Consider the following 13,249-nt stretch of genomic DNA (forward strand, 5'->3'; position numbering starts at 1 on the left):
TGGCCAGGGAGAAATCACAATCCAAATATTTAAGTAAACTTTTTATGTATATGAGAATAGTAACGACGTGGAATACTATTTAACCAAAAGAAAAAATTTTTAGCCTAATTTTTGTCCTAAAAATATTTAAGGAGTCAATCCAGAGGTAGGCCTAAAACCAGTGCCTAAAGAGATATACTTAAACTCTCACTAAATACAGACATAAATACATACACACACACACACACATACACACACACACACACACACACACATATATATATATATATATATATATATATATATATATATATATATATATATATATATATATATATATATATATATATATATAATATATATATATATATATGAGAGAAGATAGTTATGAAAAATATATGTTGAGTAACATTCTAATAAAGAGAAATGAAACCGTAGCATCTAAGTAGCCTCCTCGAGCTGTATACCTCATTAAGATTAATTAAGCTTCCATTTATCGATAAGCGTACTTTAATAGAACCAACCTGTGACAGACACCTTTGACCCCGAGACATCCAGACTATTACCAAAGTTACCTCAGGAATTGAAAAGACGTGAACTTTGTTTTTTAGAGATATTTGAAAAGGAACCAAATTATATTCCTAAAGGCTAGTTATTCAAGAACACCGCAGACTCTAAATGGTAAATAAAAAGGGTCGTGTTGGACATATCTCCAATATTGTATGTGCAAGGTAATGGTAGACATTCTGTTCCCGCTCAACAGCCACTTAATCCCTCCTATAGACTCACCTCACCGGAAAATGCTCACCGGCGTCGACCTTGGGACCTTTCCCGGGCATGAGCCAGGCCCTGATTCCCGCTTCCTCCCCACTAGCAACTACAACAGAGTTGTGAGTTAAGACGTCACTAACTGATACTGAGTTTGCGATAAGTTATTCATGATGATTCCATGAGTAAATGTATCAAAAAAGCCTTTGGCCAGATTATGAAAACTGTAGCAAAGCCAAATCAAAAGTCCTTCAAAAAGATGGCATCGTGCTTACCCCATACAAATGGGAAAAAAGCACGTTAAAAAAAAAAGAAGATGAAAACTGTTGCCAAAATTGCTAGCCTAATTTTTTTTGGTGGGGTGGGGGAGGGTGGGATGGGAAGCATAAAATTCCCAATTTTAACAGAAAATGGTTCGGGAATACAAATCCTATTAAAGTAAGGAGTTAACTATTAAGGGATATTGAGATAAAGCATAATGTTGAAAGAAAATGGGTCGGATATACAAATCCTGTTAAAGAAAGCAATTAATTATTAACGGATATTGAGACGAAGCATAACACTGCAGTCAGGGTACACAAACTAAAGGTATACACCTTTTCTCTAAGGAACGAAACACGAATGTCAAGAAAATTCCCGGAAGAACGAAATGTTATTAATTGTTGCTGTGATAAATCATAGTCAACACATTCGTTTGGAAGAAGACAAAGAAATGGCTGCACAAATTCCAACTGACTAAAATGTCATCGTGGATCATTTTTATCAACTCCGACGATATGTTGGTAGCTCATCAATCTCTCTGAATCTCGGCGCATCTGCTGACTTCGTGTGGGTTTGAGAGTGTCTCTCGTTGTTGGCAAGACCTTGCCAGCTTGCAGAAGATGGAACATATCATCTTGACTCGTTGTCTTGTAACTTCAAGGAAGGACATCGATTACAGATGATATTCAGCAATATAATAACCCCGACTCTGTTGATAGAATGTGGAGTGATGACCCATAATAGTTGTGAAAGAAAGCTTCTTGTCATTACACAAATGGTGAAGACCATTAGAACTGAAATAGGGTCCTTGGTTCTCACTACTTACATCCAGATACCGGTGGTGTTATGATGGTTGGGGGGGGGGTCCGCCCAGGGCGACACTGTCCAGGGGAGCGGCACTCTGGTATCTTTTGATTTTGTCAATAGAGCATGAAATTACTAATCAGTTGGACTTTGACGTTGTTATTAGCGAAATTCGCTTCTAACAAAGCTCGGAGGGTTCCGTTGTAAATTTGCTGTGTTGTTTTTGTTTTAGCTTTATGAAATCTAATAAATGATTGAGATGTTAAGGCTTAAAATGTGCGTTTAATTTTCACCACTTTCGTACTTTATCACGGCAATGGGGCGGCATTTTCAGAGTCCGCCCCGGGAGCCACTAACACTATAGTTACGCCACTGGACACATTTGGTAAATTCCGCCACTCCCAAATTTGTTTTTTTTATCACTGATACCCCATTATATGCACTCCAAGATGCAAGTTGATTATTGATGTCATTTATGATTTCGTCATTTATAATTTCACCAAACACCTGGACTCTCACATTTGTGAATGTTCATGTGTTCTCTCCGGAATATAAAAGGAAGGGAAAATAAAATTTAGGTCAAAGGGCAAGCGTTGGGACCTACGAAAGGAAAGCAATGTCAATTTAATCTCTTCGTCTGTTGTGATTCCTTAGAATTTCTCTTTTCTCTCTCTCTCTCTCTCTCTCTCTCTCTCTCTCTCTCTCTCTCTCTCTCTCTCTCTCTAAGGAGCAACCTCCATCACCTGAGGAGACACCCCCATTTATATATAAAAATTTTCCTTCTTTTATCATTATATAATCTTTTATTATCAAATGCCATTTATTATTTTTATTAACTTTCTGTTATCTTCTAACAGCCAGAGTTGGGTATGTCTGCTCGTCTTAACCGCGACATATCTGATACAAACAAATTTTTTCCATACTCGATGGAGATTTTCGTCACACCACTAAAATGGTGAAACAATCCGCACTGATGTAAGTGTACATATATATTTAAATGTATATATACAACGAAAGTTCTCGAGAACCTGCTCGATATTACTTATTATTCTAACAGTTAGACTGATAAAGAGAGTCGAGTAGATTATCGAAAGTTCTCGTATATATATATACCTTTAAACAGTTATTTACAATTAAGTAATTGTGGATTTTTTCACAAAAAAATCTTTCTTAAGTACTTCAAGTGAAAAACGTCATTGGTACTGTACTTTGGTTAAGAACCTCTCTTGCTTTGAGTGGCTAAAAGAACGGTTGGGAAAAGAAAAAAGTTTGAGCAGGAGTAGCCTTACCCAGCACTGTCTCATTCCCTCAGGGGATCGAATACGTACGCGCTTCACCCCCAGGCACAGTGCAGGCAATGCCAACAGAATTCAAATTCTGTTGGCCTTGAGTGCAGGGTAGGTGGTTGTCGGTGAGCGCACAGCGTCCTAACGAACAAATCCTTTAACAATGAGTCAGACACTGGTGGTGTCTGACTCGCCATAACATCCAGGGTAGACACGAACGACGTGACGTCACTGATATTTTTGTTGAGTTATTTCTCTCTCTCTCTCTCTCTCTCTCTCTCTCTCTCTCTCTCTCTCTAAGATCGTCGACGCCCTTCAATAGCATCTCCTGCCGTTATTTTATGGTTTGATCAGTCGAGAAGATTGATGCTTTCTCGTTTTCTTGTGACCCTGCAGAAGAACTCGGTGAAACCAAGGTCACGACAGCAATGCAATTTTTGTAATGATGCTTTTCTGTATTTCTGTGGAAGGAGTCCCAAGTAGGATCTTTTTATTTCAAGATGCGGTTTTATCAGATGGCATTATAGCTTGAAAATTCTGTTTGTGGCGTTTCAATAATCCACGTGTGGGAAGTATTTCTAAAGAACTGTGTAAGTAATGACGTCAACAAAACGTCATAGCACTTTACTGAACATTCCCGAAAACAGGAATATTTAAACAGGAGTCTCTGGTGGCAAGAAAATGCTTTTCACTTTAAAATACTATCAACTAAGCCTACAGGGTTAGAATGAACAGGTGGCGCTGTATCCCTATCACACAGCACTTCACTGAAGCTCTTGAATGCCTAAAAGCTGTCTGGGAAACACAGATGTAAGAATGAGTTATTTGAAGAATATTGAAATTATTCGTGGGGTCTGCCACGTAGCGTATATATATATATGTATACATCAGTTCTGTTGATTTTCTTCCCATTTCCTCCTGCCTTTCAACCAAAACACTTTTTATCTTTGTTCTCTGTTCTCAGATGAATGATAAAAAGGGGATGGGTAATGAAATGAGGGATCAATATAAACGTTCATATCATTCTCAGACTTAAATATGATTCAGAAACTAAAGATGTGCAATGTAATTTTTCATACAATGGGAGTAGCAAATGGAAGTTCCAATAGTGCTTGTGACTGACTGCACGGGAGTGACTCACCCTGAAGTGTGGGCAAATCAATGCTTTGATAAATGCAACTAGTGGATGTAAGGTAGAGAACAAACGAAAACAAGACAAAATATTGCAATAAACTGACGTCACAACAACTCCATGGTCATCGACGACGCATATTTTCATTTCGAAACTTTCCAGGGCTTTAGGTGGGAATGATAGAATTCAGTCTTAAATAAATAGATATCAGTGGTTAACTAAATAATAAATAAATAAATGAACTACAAACCTCCATTCTTCTTTCGAAGAGGAACTTAGAACATTTTCCGTGGACTGTGTATAGGTTTCTCTTTTTCTCCATCTCTCTCTCTCTTACCTAAATTTAATGTCATATATTAGAAGCTATGGTCTTGGAAGACAGAATTGAAGAAATAAATATTTCAAATAACATTATCGAAGGCAATGGCTAGGTTGTTGATCGAAGTCTGTATTAGTGTTGACTTCGATTGATGTTCTTAATTTTTTCTCTAAAAAAAATTTCTTAAAAGATCGAGGAGGCATGGTTTCAATATTACATTACCTTTGACTTTTATTCATCATCAGCTAAAAATTTACTTCATCTTAGATTGTATATTCTCGACATCATTATCAGGTTGGCGGGAAAATTACGATGCTACGTTGTCGAGAGCTTTCATCGCGGGCTTTCGAGCGACGCTGATTGGTGGAAGGGGTTTTGGAAGGCGGGGCTACGTCGTTGCTGAGAACCTATCAGGGACGAGCGCGTTGGGTCCGCCTTCGCCGCCTGCCACCCAAGCCCAGCGGGCCAGCATCAGTTTGTCGCCAGCCAGCACATTGAAAGGTCACGAGTGTCATACTCTCTTGCCTACCTCCAGTGTCATCAGTGTTTCTGTTTTACATCTCCGGCAGATCAAGTATGGCGACCGTACGTCACATCATCATCCCATCGCAGCAGGATCTTTCTGTGAAGGTAAGTTTATTCATGTATATTGACTGCTATTAACATCTTAGGGTCTTGTGTTTATTAGATTTCGAATTTTGCACGACATTGTTTTACTACTTTATTACTGAGTGCTTGTACTTCACCCTGTGTTTTGCCAACTCTTTGAAGTGTTAACACTTACCAGAGCAACTCTGTAGCTCTTCTAGTGTCATGCCTGCAGAGTTAGCGCTAATCAGACAATGTTTTTAACTGTTGGGGTAAGTGCTTATACATATTGGTACAAGAAAACATAGCCTACTTGGCACCGATTTTCTGAAGTTTACATTTTTTTTTGTATTAAAATCAGTGTTTATTTTTGTGGTGTGTTTAAGGTATCTCATCCTTGTTGAATTCATAGGATCAATAGGATACGGATTTAAGGGTGTAGTTTGTTTGCTTTTAGGGCTATGAAAACAGGGCACTTAGTCGTAGGTAATGTTCTGTAAAGGATAGGCATCCTTCCCGTATCTAGGATGAGGTTAGGACGTTTAGGCCTCCGGATGTTCCTACTCGATCTTCCAGTTCCTTTGTTGCATCACTGTTTCATTATTCTGTTGTTATTATATTTCGTTTTTCTGTTCTTGATCGATATATGCCTCGACATGTAGTCTGTTTTATTTTCGATTCTTGATTTACCTTTTCCTTAAATATGAAGAATTCTTTGGTTTATTTAAACACATTTGTTATACATTGCTCTGTAGTTTAAATTGGCTTTATTTCGGTCTTTTCTTGGTCTCATAATGAGGTTTTGTTCTTCTATTTCCGTTCTTATGAGGTCTTTGATGGTCCAAAAATTATTCTTTCTTAATTAGGATAGCCTACCAGTCACACGTTTTCTTCTTCGAAGGGACTTCGGGCTCCAAATTGTCTTGGCACAGAATTTCTTTTTTGGTTGTGTTTTCTTGACCTAAAGTTTTGATGATGAATCGTCGACAGATGTTGATCCATTTTCAGTCTCACCATATATTCATGTACCATTATCTCAATCGATACACTGAGGTCTATTAAATGCGCAAATAAGTCAATAAATGCATAAACAAAAAATAAATGCATAAACAAATAAATAAATTCATAAACAAATAAATAAATGTATTAGTGCTACACAATTATCATTTTTCTGTTCCACAATGATGGGACAACTCTGATTGTAGAAGGAAGAAAATAAATTTTGCATTTATTCTCTTGACTGCAGTACCAATCTGTGTATCAGATATTTGAAATAAATTGTACTTATCTCTGTTTTCCTATGTATTTATATAATTTTATATTTCACTTTATTTTCACAACTTTAAACGGTTTCATTTATTTTTTTTAGAACAGGGTTGATATTTTGTGATCTGGCTTTTGTAAAGTGTCTCCCTTTATTCTTCGTTTTACTTTTGTCATATCCCGAATGTCTGTGAGAAATTCTTGGTTTTCATTTAAAGGATTTTTATCTTACTTTGTGTTTTCATAGGGTTCCTCATGGTTTATTTATTTAATTAATTTTTTTACAAGGGGTGCTAGGTTTCTGCCCCTGTTACTAAAGAAACTTGCAGTTTTCTTAGATTTCACCTTCTGGTATGTTGTCTCCGATGTTTTTCATATCTTTCCCTGCTTTCATTATATTTATGTTGCAGTGCTGTATTTTTCTCTTTATTAAGTCACCCATCTTTTCCGTCAGCACTTTAGGTAGGCTAGTGTTCTTAATTCCGGAGTTTTCTCTTACTAGTTCTCAGCTAGGCGGCCTTTTCATGTATATTGACTTATTAACATTTTAGGGGCACGTGTTGATTAGATTTCGAATTTTGCACGACAGTGTTTCTACTTTACTCTGTTACTGAGTGCCTGTACTTCACCCTGTGTTTTGCCAAGAATTTGAAGTGTTATCACTTACCTACGAGAGCAACTCTGTATATAACTCTCAGTGTCGTGCCTGCAGAGTTAGCGCTAATTGCAGGTAATGTTTTTCACTGTTCAGGTAAAAAGTGCTTATTTACCGGTACAAGAAAACATAGTCTACTTGGCACCGATTTTCTGAACCTTACATTTTTTTTTTTTTTATTAAAGTCAGTGTTTGTTTTTGTAGTGTGTTTAAAGTTTCTCTTCTTTGTTGACTTTATAGGATCAATAGGATATGGATTTAAAAGTGTAGTTTGTTTGCTTTTAGGACTATGAAGACAGGGCACTTGTAGTTGTAGGTAATGTTCTGTAAAGGATAGGCATCCTTCCTGTATCTAGGATGAGGTTCGGACGTCTAGGCTTCCGGGTGTTCTCAGTTTAAACATAAGGTGACCTAGATTCCTACTCGATCTTCCAATGCCTTTGTTGCATCACTGTTTCATTATTTTGTTGTCATTACATTTCGTTTTTCTGTTCTTTATCGATATATGCTTCGGCATGTAGCCTATTCTATTTTCGATTTTTGATTTACCTTGTCCGTAAATATCAAGAATTTTTAGGTTTATTTATAAAACATTTGTTGTATATTGCTTTTTTTAGCGTAAACTGGCTTTATTTCAGTCTTTCCTTGGTCTCATAATGAGACTTTGTTCTTCTATTTTTATTCTTATGAGGTCTTTGGTAGTCCAGAAATTATTCTTTTTTAATTAGGATAGCCTACCAGTAAGACTTTTTCTTGTTCGAAGGGACTTGGGGCTCCAAATTGTCTTGGCACAGAATTTCTTTTTTGGTTGAGTTTTCTTGACCTAAAGTTTTGATGGTGTATCGTCGTCAGATGCCTATCCATTTTCAGTCTTACCATATGCTCATGTACGATACACTTAGGTCTAGACGTATTGATGTTACAAAATTATTATTTTTCAGTTTGTTTTTACAATGATACGACAATACTGATTGTATTTTGAGCCAGAACTCTTAGAAAAGTTATAGAAGAAAGAAAATAAGTTTTGCATTTATTCTCTTGACTGCAGTACCGAGCCGTGTATCAGATATTTTGAAATAAATTGTAGCCTACATATCTGTTTTCCTGTGTATTATTTATATAATTTTATATTTCAGGTTTTTTCACAGAACTTAATAGGTTTCGTTTTTTTTTTTTTTTTTTTTTTTTAGAATACACGCTTGATAGGCTATTTGGTGATATGATTTTTGTAAACTGTCTCCCTGTATTCTTGGTTTTATTTTTGCCTGTGTTCCGAATGCATGTGTAGGATGCTGTGAGAGGTTCCTGGTTATCATTTAAAGGATTTCTGTCTTCGTGATTACATAGGGTTCTTCATGGGTGTTTTTATTTTTTATTATTTTTTTGCTGAGGGTTCTCGTTTTTTTGCGTTTTTCATTGAAGAAACTTGCAGTTTTCTTAGGTTTCACCTTCTGATATGTTGTCTTCGATGTTTTTCATGTCTTTCCCTGTTTTTATTATGTTTGTGTTGCAATACTGTATTTTTCTCTTTATTAAGTCACTCATCTTGTCCATCAGTACTTCAGATAGGCTACTGTTCTTAATTCTGGAGTTTTCTCTTACTAGTCCTCCTCGGCTAGACAGCCTTTTCACCTGGCTTGTCTTATGTTGTCATGAAAGATGTGAGTTTCCGTTGGTTTCAGTTTCTTTCACATTAATGGGGCAATAATGACTGTATTTTGAACCAGACGCTTAGAAAAGTGTTATAGAGGATATAAACTCAATTTTACATTCACGCTCTTGAGTGCAGTGCCAAAAACCTGTGTTTCTGATACTTAGAAATTGTGCATATCTCTGTTTTGCTATGCGTTATTTATATAATTTTACATTTCAGGTTATTTTTCTCAGAACTTAATACGGTTTCAGTCACTTTTGTTAGAAAAAACACGGCCGATAACTTGGTGATATGATTTTATAAAATGCCTCCTTTATTCTGGATGTTACACTTACCATGTCCTGAATGCTGGGTAGGATGCTCTTGGTTATCCTTTAAAGGATTTCTGGCTTCCTTGTTTCCGTAGGATTCTTCACGTTTCCTCTGCTGGGGGTTATGTTTTTTAATAATTTTCATATAGTCAACTTGCAGTTTTCTTTTGTGTCTTTTCACTTCCTGATAGTTTACCTTCACTGTTATTAATGTCTTTACCTACTTAGTGTTTTTGTGTTGCAGTAATTATTTTTCTATATATAAAGTCATTCTTCTTAATTATCAGTACTTTAGGTGCTGTTCTTAATTCACTTTTCTCTTTCTCTGCTCTTCTCGGCCAGGCGGTTTTTTCACTTAGATTATCTCATGTTATTAAATATCAGTGAGTTTCCATTGGTTTCAGTTTCTCTCACATTGACTGGTTAATACTGGTTGTATATTGAACTAGGCACTTTCAGAAAAATGTAGTAGAGAACAGAAAACCAGTTTTGCATTCACTCTCGTTGATGCAGTGCCAAGCTGTTTCTATTTTGATATCAATTCTACATATTTGGGTTTTCCTGTGCATTATTATAATCTTTTTATATTTAAGGTTTTTTTTCATGGACCTTAATACGGTATCAGTAATTTATTTTAGAAAAAACACTGTTGATATTTGTAATATGGATTTTAGGCTCATTCATTCTTGGTTTTACTTATGCCGTGCCCTGAACGTCTGTGTAGGATGCTATGAGAGACACGGGATATCCTTTAAAGGATTTATGTCTTCCTTTGTGTTTTCACAGGGGTCCTCGTGGTTTTTCTGCTAGGGTTCTTGGTGTGTACATTTTTCATTAAGGAAGCTTGAGTTTTCTCTGATTTATTTCCCCCCTGATGGGCAGTCTTCATTGTTTTTTTCATATCTTTCTCAGCTTCTAGTATTTTTGTGTTGCAGTACCGTGTTTTACTCTTTATCAAGTCATTTATCTTATTTGTCAGTACTTTAAATATTGTTCTTAATTCCAGAGTTTTCTCTTTTACTAGACGTTCTCGGCCAGACGGCCTTTTCGCCTGACTTGCCTCGTGCTGTCGTTAAATGTCAGTGAGTTTCCGTTGGTTTCAGTTTCTCCATCTTTGACTTGGCAATGCTGAGTGCATTTTGAACTACAGGCACTCTCAGAAAAGTGTTACAGAGAATAGAAAACCAGATTTGAAATTACTCTCTTGGCTGCAGTGCCAAGCTGTGCTTCTGACATTTTGAAATCAACTGTAGCCTACAGATCTCGGTTTTCCTGTGCATTATTATTGTCATTTTGAATTTCAGGTTATTTTTAACAGAACTTAACACTGTTTCAGTCATTTTTTGTTTGATAAAAAAAAACAGGGTTGATATATGACGAGATGATTTATAAAGGCTGTGTCCTTATTTTCTTGGTTCTACATATGCTGACTCCTGAATATCTGAGTATAGGAGGCTGTGAGAGGCTCTTGGTTGCCATTTAAAGGATTTCTGGCTTCCTTTGCGTTGTCAGAGATTCTTCTTGGTTTCTCTGCTGGGGGTTCTCGGAGCAAGCATTCAATCAGGTTTTTACATTTTTCATTCAAGAAACTTGCAGTTTCTTTTATTTATTTTCTTCTTCTAATGGTCCGTCTTCGTCGTTTTTCATGTCTTCCTGCTTAGTATTGTTCTGTTGCATTTAAATACTCAACTTAATTCTGGAGTTTTGTTCTCCGCTCCTTCTTGGCCAGACGTCACTTTTAGCTGGCTTATCTTCTGCTGTCATTAAATGTCGGTGAGTTTTTGTTCATTTCAGTTTCCTTCACAATGATGGGACAATAGTGATTTTGTTTTGAACCAGGCACTTTGTAAATTATCAGTAGAAAATAAAAATTCTCGCATTGACAACAATGGTGTTACACGATATCTGTCATAGAAACGGCAAAACGCACTGGGTACATCAAGCTGTTTCCTTTTTTATTTGTGGCGAATATTGTATGACATAGTGTTGCAGCTCTTTAGTTTTTCTAGCCATAGGCTCATGCTTTAAATGTTCTCTTCCTTGCCATATTTTTGGTCACTTTCAGCTGTAAGTTTGTTCATATTTTCCAGGATTCTCTTTTCTTTAACACTGGGAATTCACGTCAGTCTTTTCTTACTTTGTTTATTCTGCTGGAATTTCACGAATCATTGACATTTATGCTAGTGCTTATAATTGCAATGTTGCGTATTTTTGAGTTTTAAATTCTCTTTTTTCTTGCAGGATTGGTCGGGAAGGCGTCTCTCTTCTTGCCCTCGTCACTTTGTACGTGGAAGAAGGGATCCCGTTAGCGTTCCTCTTCCCGTCGCAGGAACCGGCAGAAACTGTGCAAGCTCTGGAGCGGCAAATGCTGACATGGAAATGAGGTTTGTGTCTCTAGATTTTACATGCTCTTTGAGGATGTATATTTTGTTTGCTTTTTAAATGTGTGTGATTCCATATTCAAGAGTTCGTCTTTGATTATGTATCCTTAGTAATTAATATAAAAGTAACGTGACCGTCTCTAAGATGAGAATGTATGTAATGAGGTTTGTTTCTTCTTTGCAGCAAAACTCTCTGCATCTACTGCAAGAAAGGATTCACACCAGGCCCTGAGTATATATGCCATCTGACTGCGTGCCCTTCTGCCAAACGTCCAAGTAAGTATTCTATTTTTTCAATTATTGCATGCTAAAGATTTGAGAGCATCACTGGTGCAATGATGATAGTTTCATTCTGGTGGTAATTCCTTTTATTTTTATTTTAAGTAATGGCTTTCTGAAATGTCCCATATGAATTTGTTATCGTATCTTCATTGCTGAATAGCCCTGACCTGTAATAAAATTTTTTGACTGATTACAAGTAAAGTTGTAGTTGATTTTAGATTAATTGGAGATTTAATTTTAAAATATTATTTTTGGTGCTTGTATATGAAGTGCTGATTTATTTATTCTCTGCAGAATTCACCCTGGAATTCCATGAAGGCGACATTATGGACGACGCCTACCGAGGGTACAGCACAGTGCTCGCTCAGGTCGTGGACTGCGCGGCGGTGAGGCCCTTTGGCGTGTCGAAAGTTTTGACGGACAAGTACCCTTTCTCCAGCGCATACCATGACAGAAGACAGGTGGGGGCGTTCAACAGGGCGCTTCCAGAGGACAGGGCTGTCCCGGGGACGATAGCCGTCCACAAGTCGAGGCTCCACGTCCACGACCCGCTGGTCGTCAACATGTTCGCGCAGTTCTACTCTGGGAAGAGTTTCGAGGACAACGCCGGGAGTCAGAACCTAGTCCGGCATTTGCGTCAGACGTCGAGGAATGAATACAGGAAGGGCACCGGGGGATTCAGCAGAAGGGGCGATGACTTTGCAGATGGCCTCCAGAGTGACACGCAGGCGAACCGCAACCGCTGGTTCCAGGAATGTTTGGGGCAGTTGGAGCAGGTCGTGCGAAGAACCTACGTCCAGAAGGTCGTTTTTCTGTACAAGATCGAGAATGGTTTGTCTCTCAGTGACTGGGAGAGGCATTATGTACCAGCCATCAGGGGCTTCTTTGATAACGTTTCTCGCCGTAATGTTAATGTTGTTGTTCTGAATGTTGATCAGAAAAGTAGAAAGTAGGAGATGCAAGAGTGAGGACGAAGAATATCTTTTGTAAACCTTTGCAATCATTTGTGACAAATTCGTTTAGTATTTTGCTCAGCAGATTACTTACTGAAATGTAAATAGAACCTTAGATAAAATATGTTTCTATTACATTGTTAATAACTCTCAACTGTGATATCTATGTACATATTGTTTTGTATTTATTCTTTGGATGTGTGGAAGTACGTTTTTTATATGCATTGTATTTTGTGTATTATTTATGTGCAAATGGTGCTCTTATATATGCTAGTTTTAATACGAATGTTGTTTACAACAAATTTCACTTTTAGTGTTCCGATTTAATCTTTATCTAACTGAAATTTGTTAAGACATGGATTTTTATTGACACTTCTTTTTATTAGAATTAATTGTATATTACATATCTTTTTACTAAGTGTTACAATTTGTTACTCATGCAAATTATTATAGCCTGTCTATGCACAGCAATATTTTTTATGCATAGCACTACTTTTTATCAGAATTTTTATGTTCTGTATATTACATAATTTGTTAGAATTTCTTTTGTAACGAAAGCTCATAATATATTTTGACATGTTCAAAATGTGTTTTATCTTCCTTCATATGATAT

At 36.8% G+C, this 13,249-nt stretch overlaps 1 protein-coding gene across 1 annotated transcript; it reads left to right on the top strand.

The window, feature by feature from the left end:
* Positions 1–5,020: 5,020 nt before the first annotated feature.
* Positions 5,021–13,193, top strand: LOC136848120 (uncharacterized). Its single transcript, XM_067120357.1, has 4 exons — positions 5,021–5,179; positions 11,262–11,404; positions 11,586–11,677; positions 11,978–13,193. Exons 1-4 carry the CDS (start codon positions 5,126–5,128, stop codon positions 12,634–12,636), a joined length of 948 nt encoding a protein of 315 aa, XP_066976458.1. The 5' UTR covers positions 5,021–5,125; the 3' UTR covers positions 12,637–13,193.
* Positions 13,194–13,249: the final 56 nt, after the last annotated feature.

The sequence above is a fragment of the Macrobrachium rosenbergii genome, chromosome 18 (assembly GCF_040412425.1).
Source record: "Macrobrachium rosenbergii isolate ZJJX-2024 chromosome 18, ASM4041242v1, whole genome shotgun sequence".
NCBI classification, from domain to species: Eukaryota; Metazoa; Arthropoda; class Malacostraca; order Decapoda; family Palaemonidae; genus Macrobrachium; species Macrobrachium rosenbergii.

Coding starts and splice junctions, on each gene's coding strand:
- LOC136848120 (XM_067120357.1), top strand. CDS start 5,126: ATGGCGACCGTACGTCACATCATCATCCCATCGCAGCAGGATCTTTCT. Junction 5,180..11,261: donor AGCAGGATCTTTCTGTGAAG/GTAAGTTTATTC, acceptor TTTTTCTTGCAG/GATTGGTCGGGAAGGCGTCT. Junction 11,678..11,977: donor CCCTTCTGCCAAACGTCCAA/GTAAGTATTCTA, acceptor TATTCTCTGCAG/AATTCACCCTGGAATTCCAT.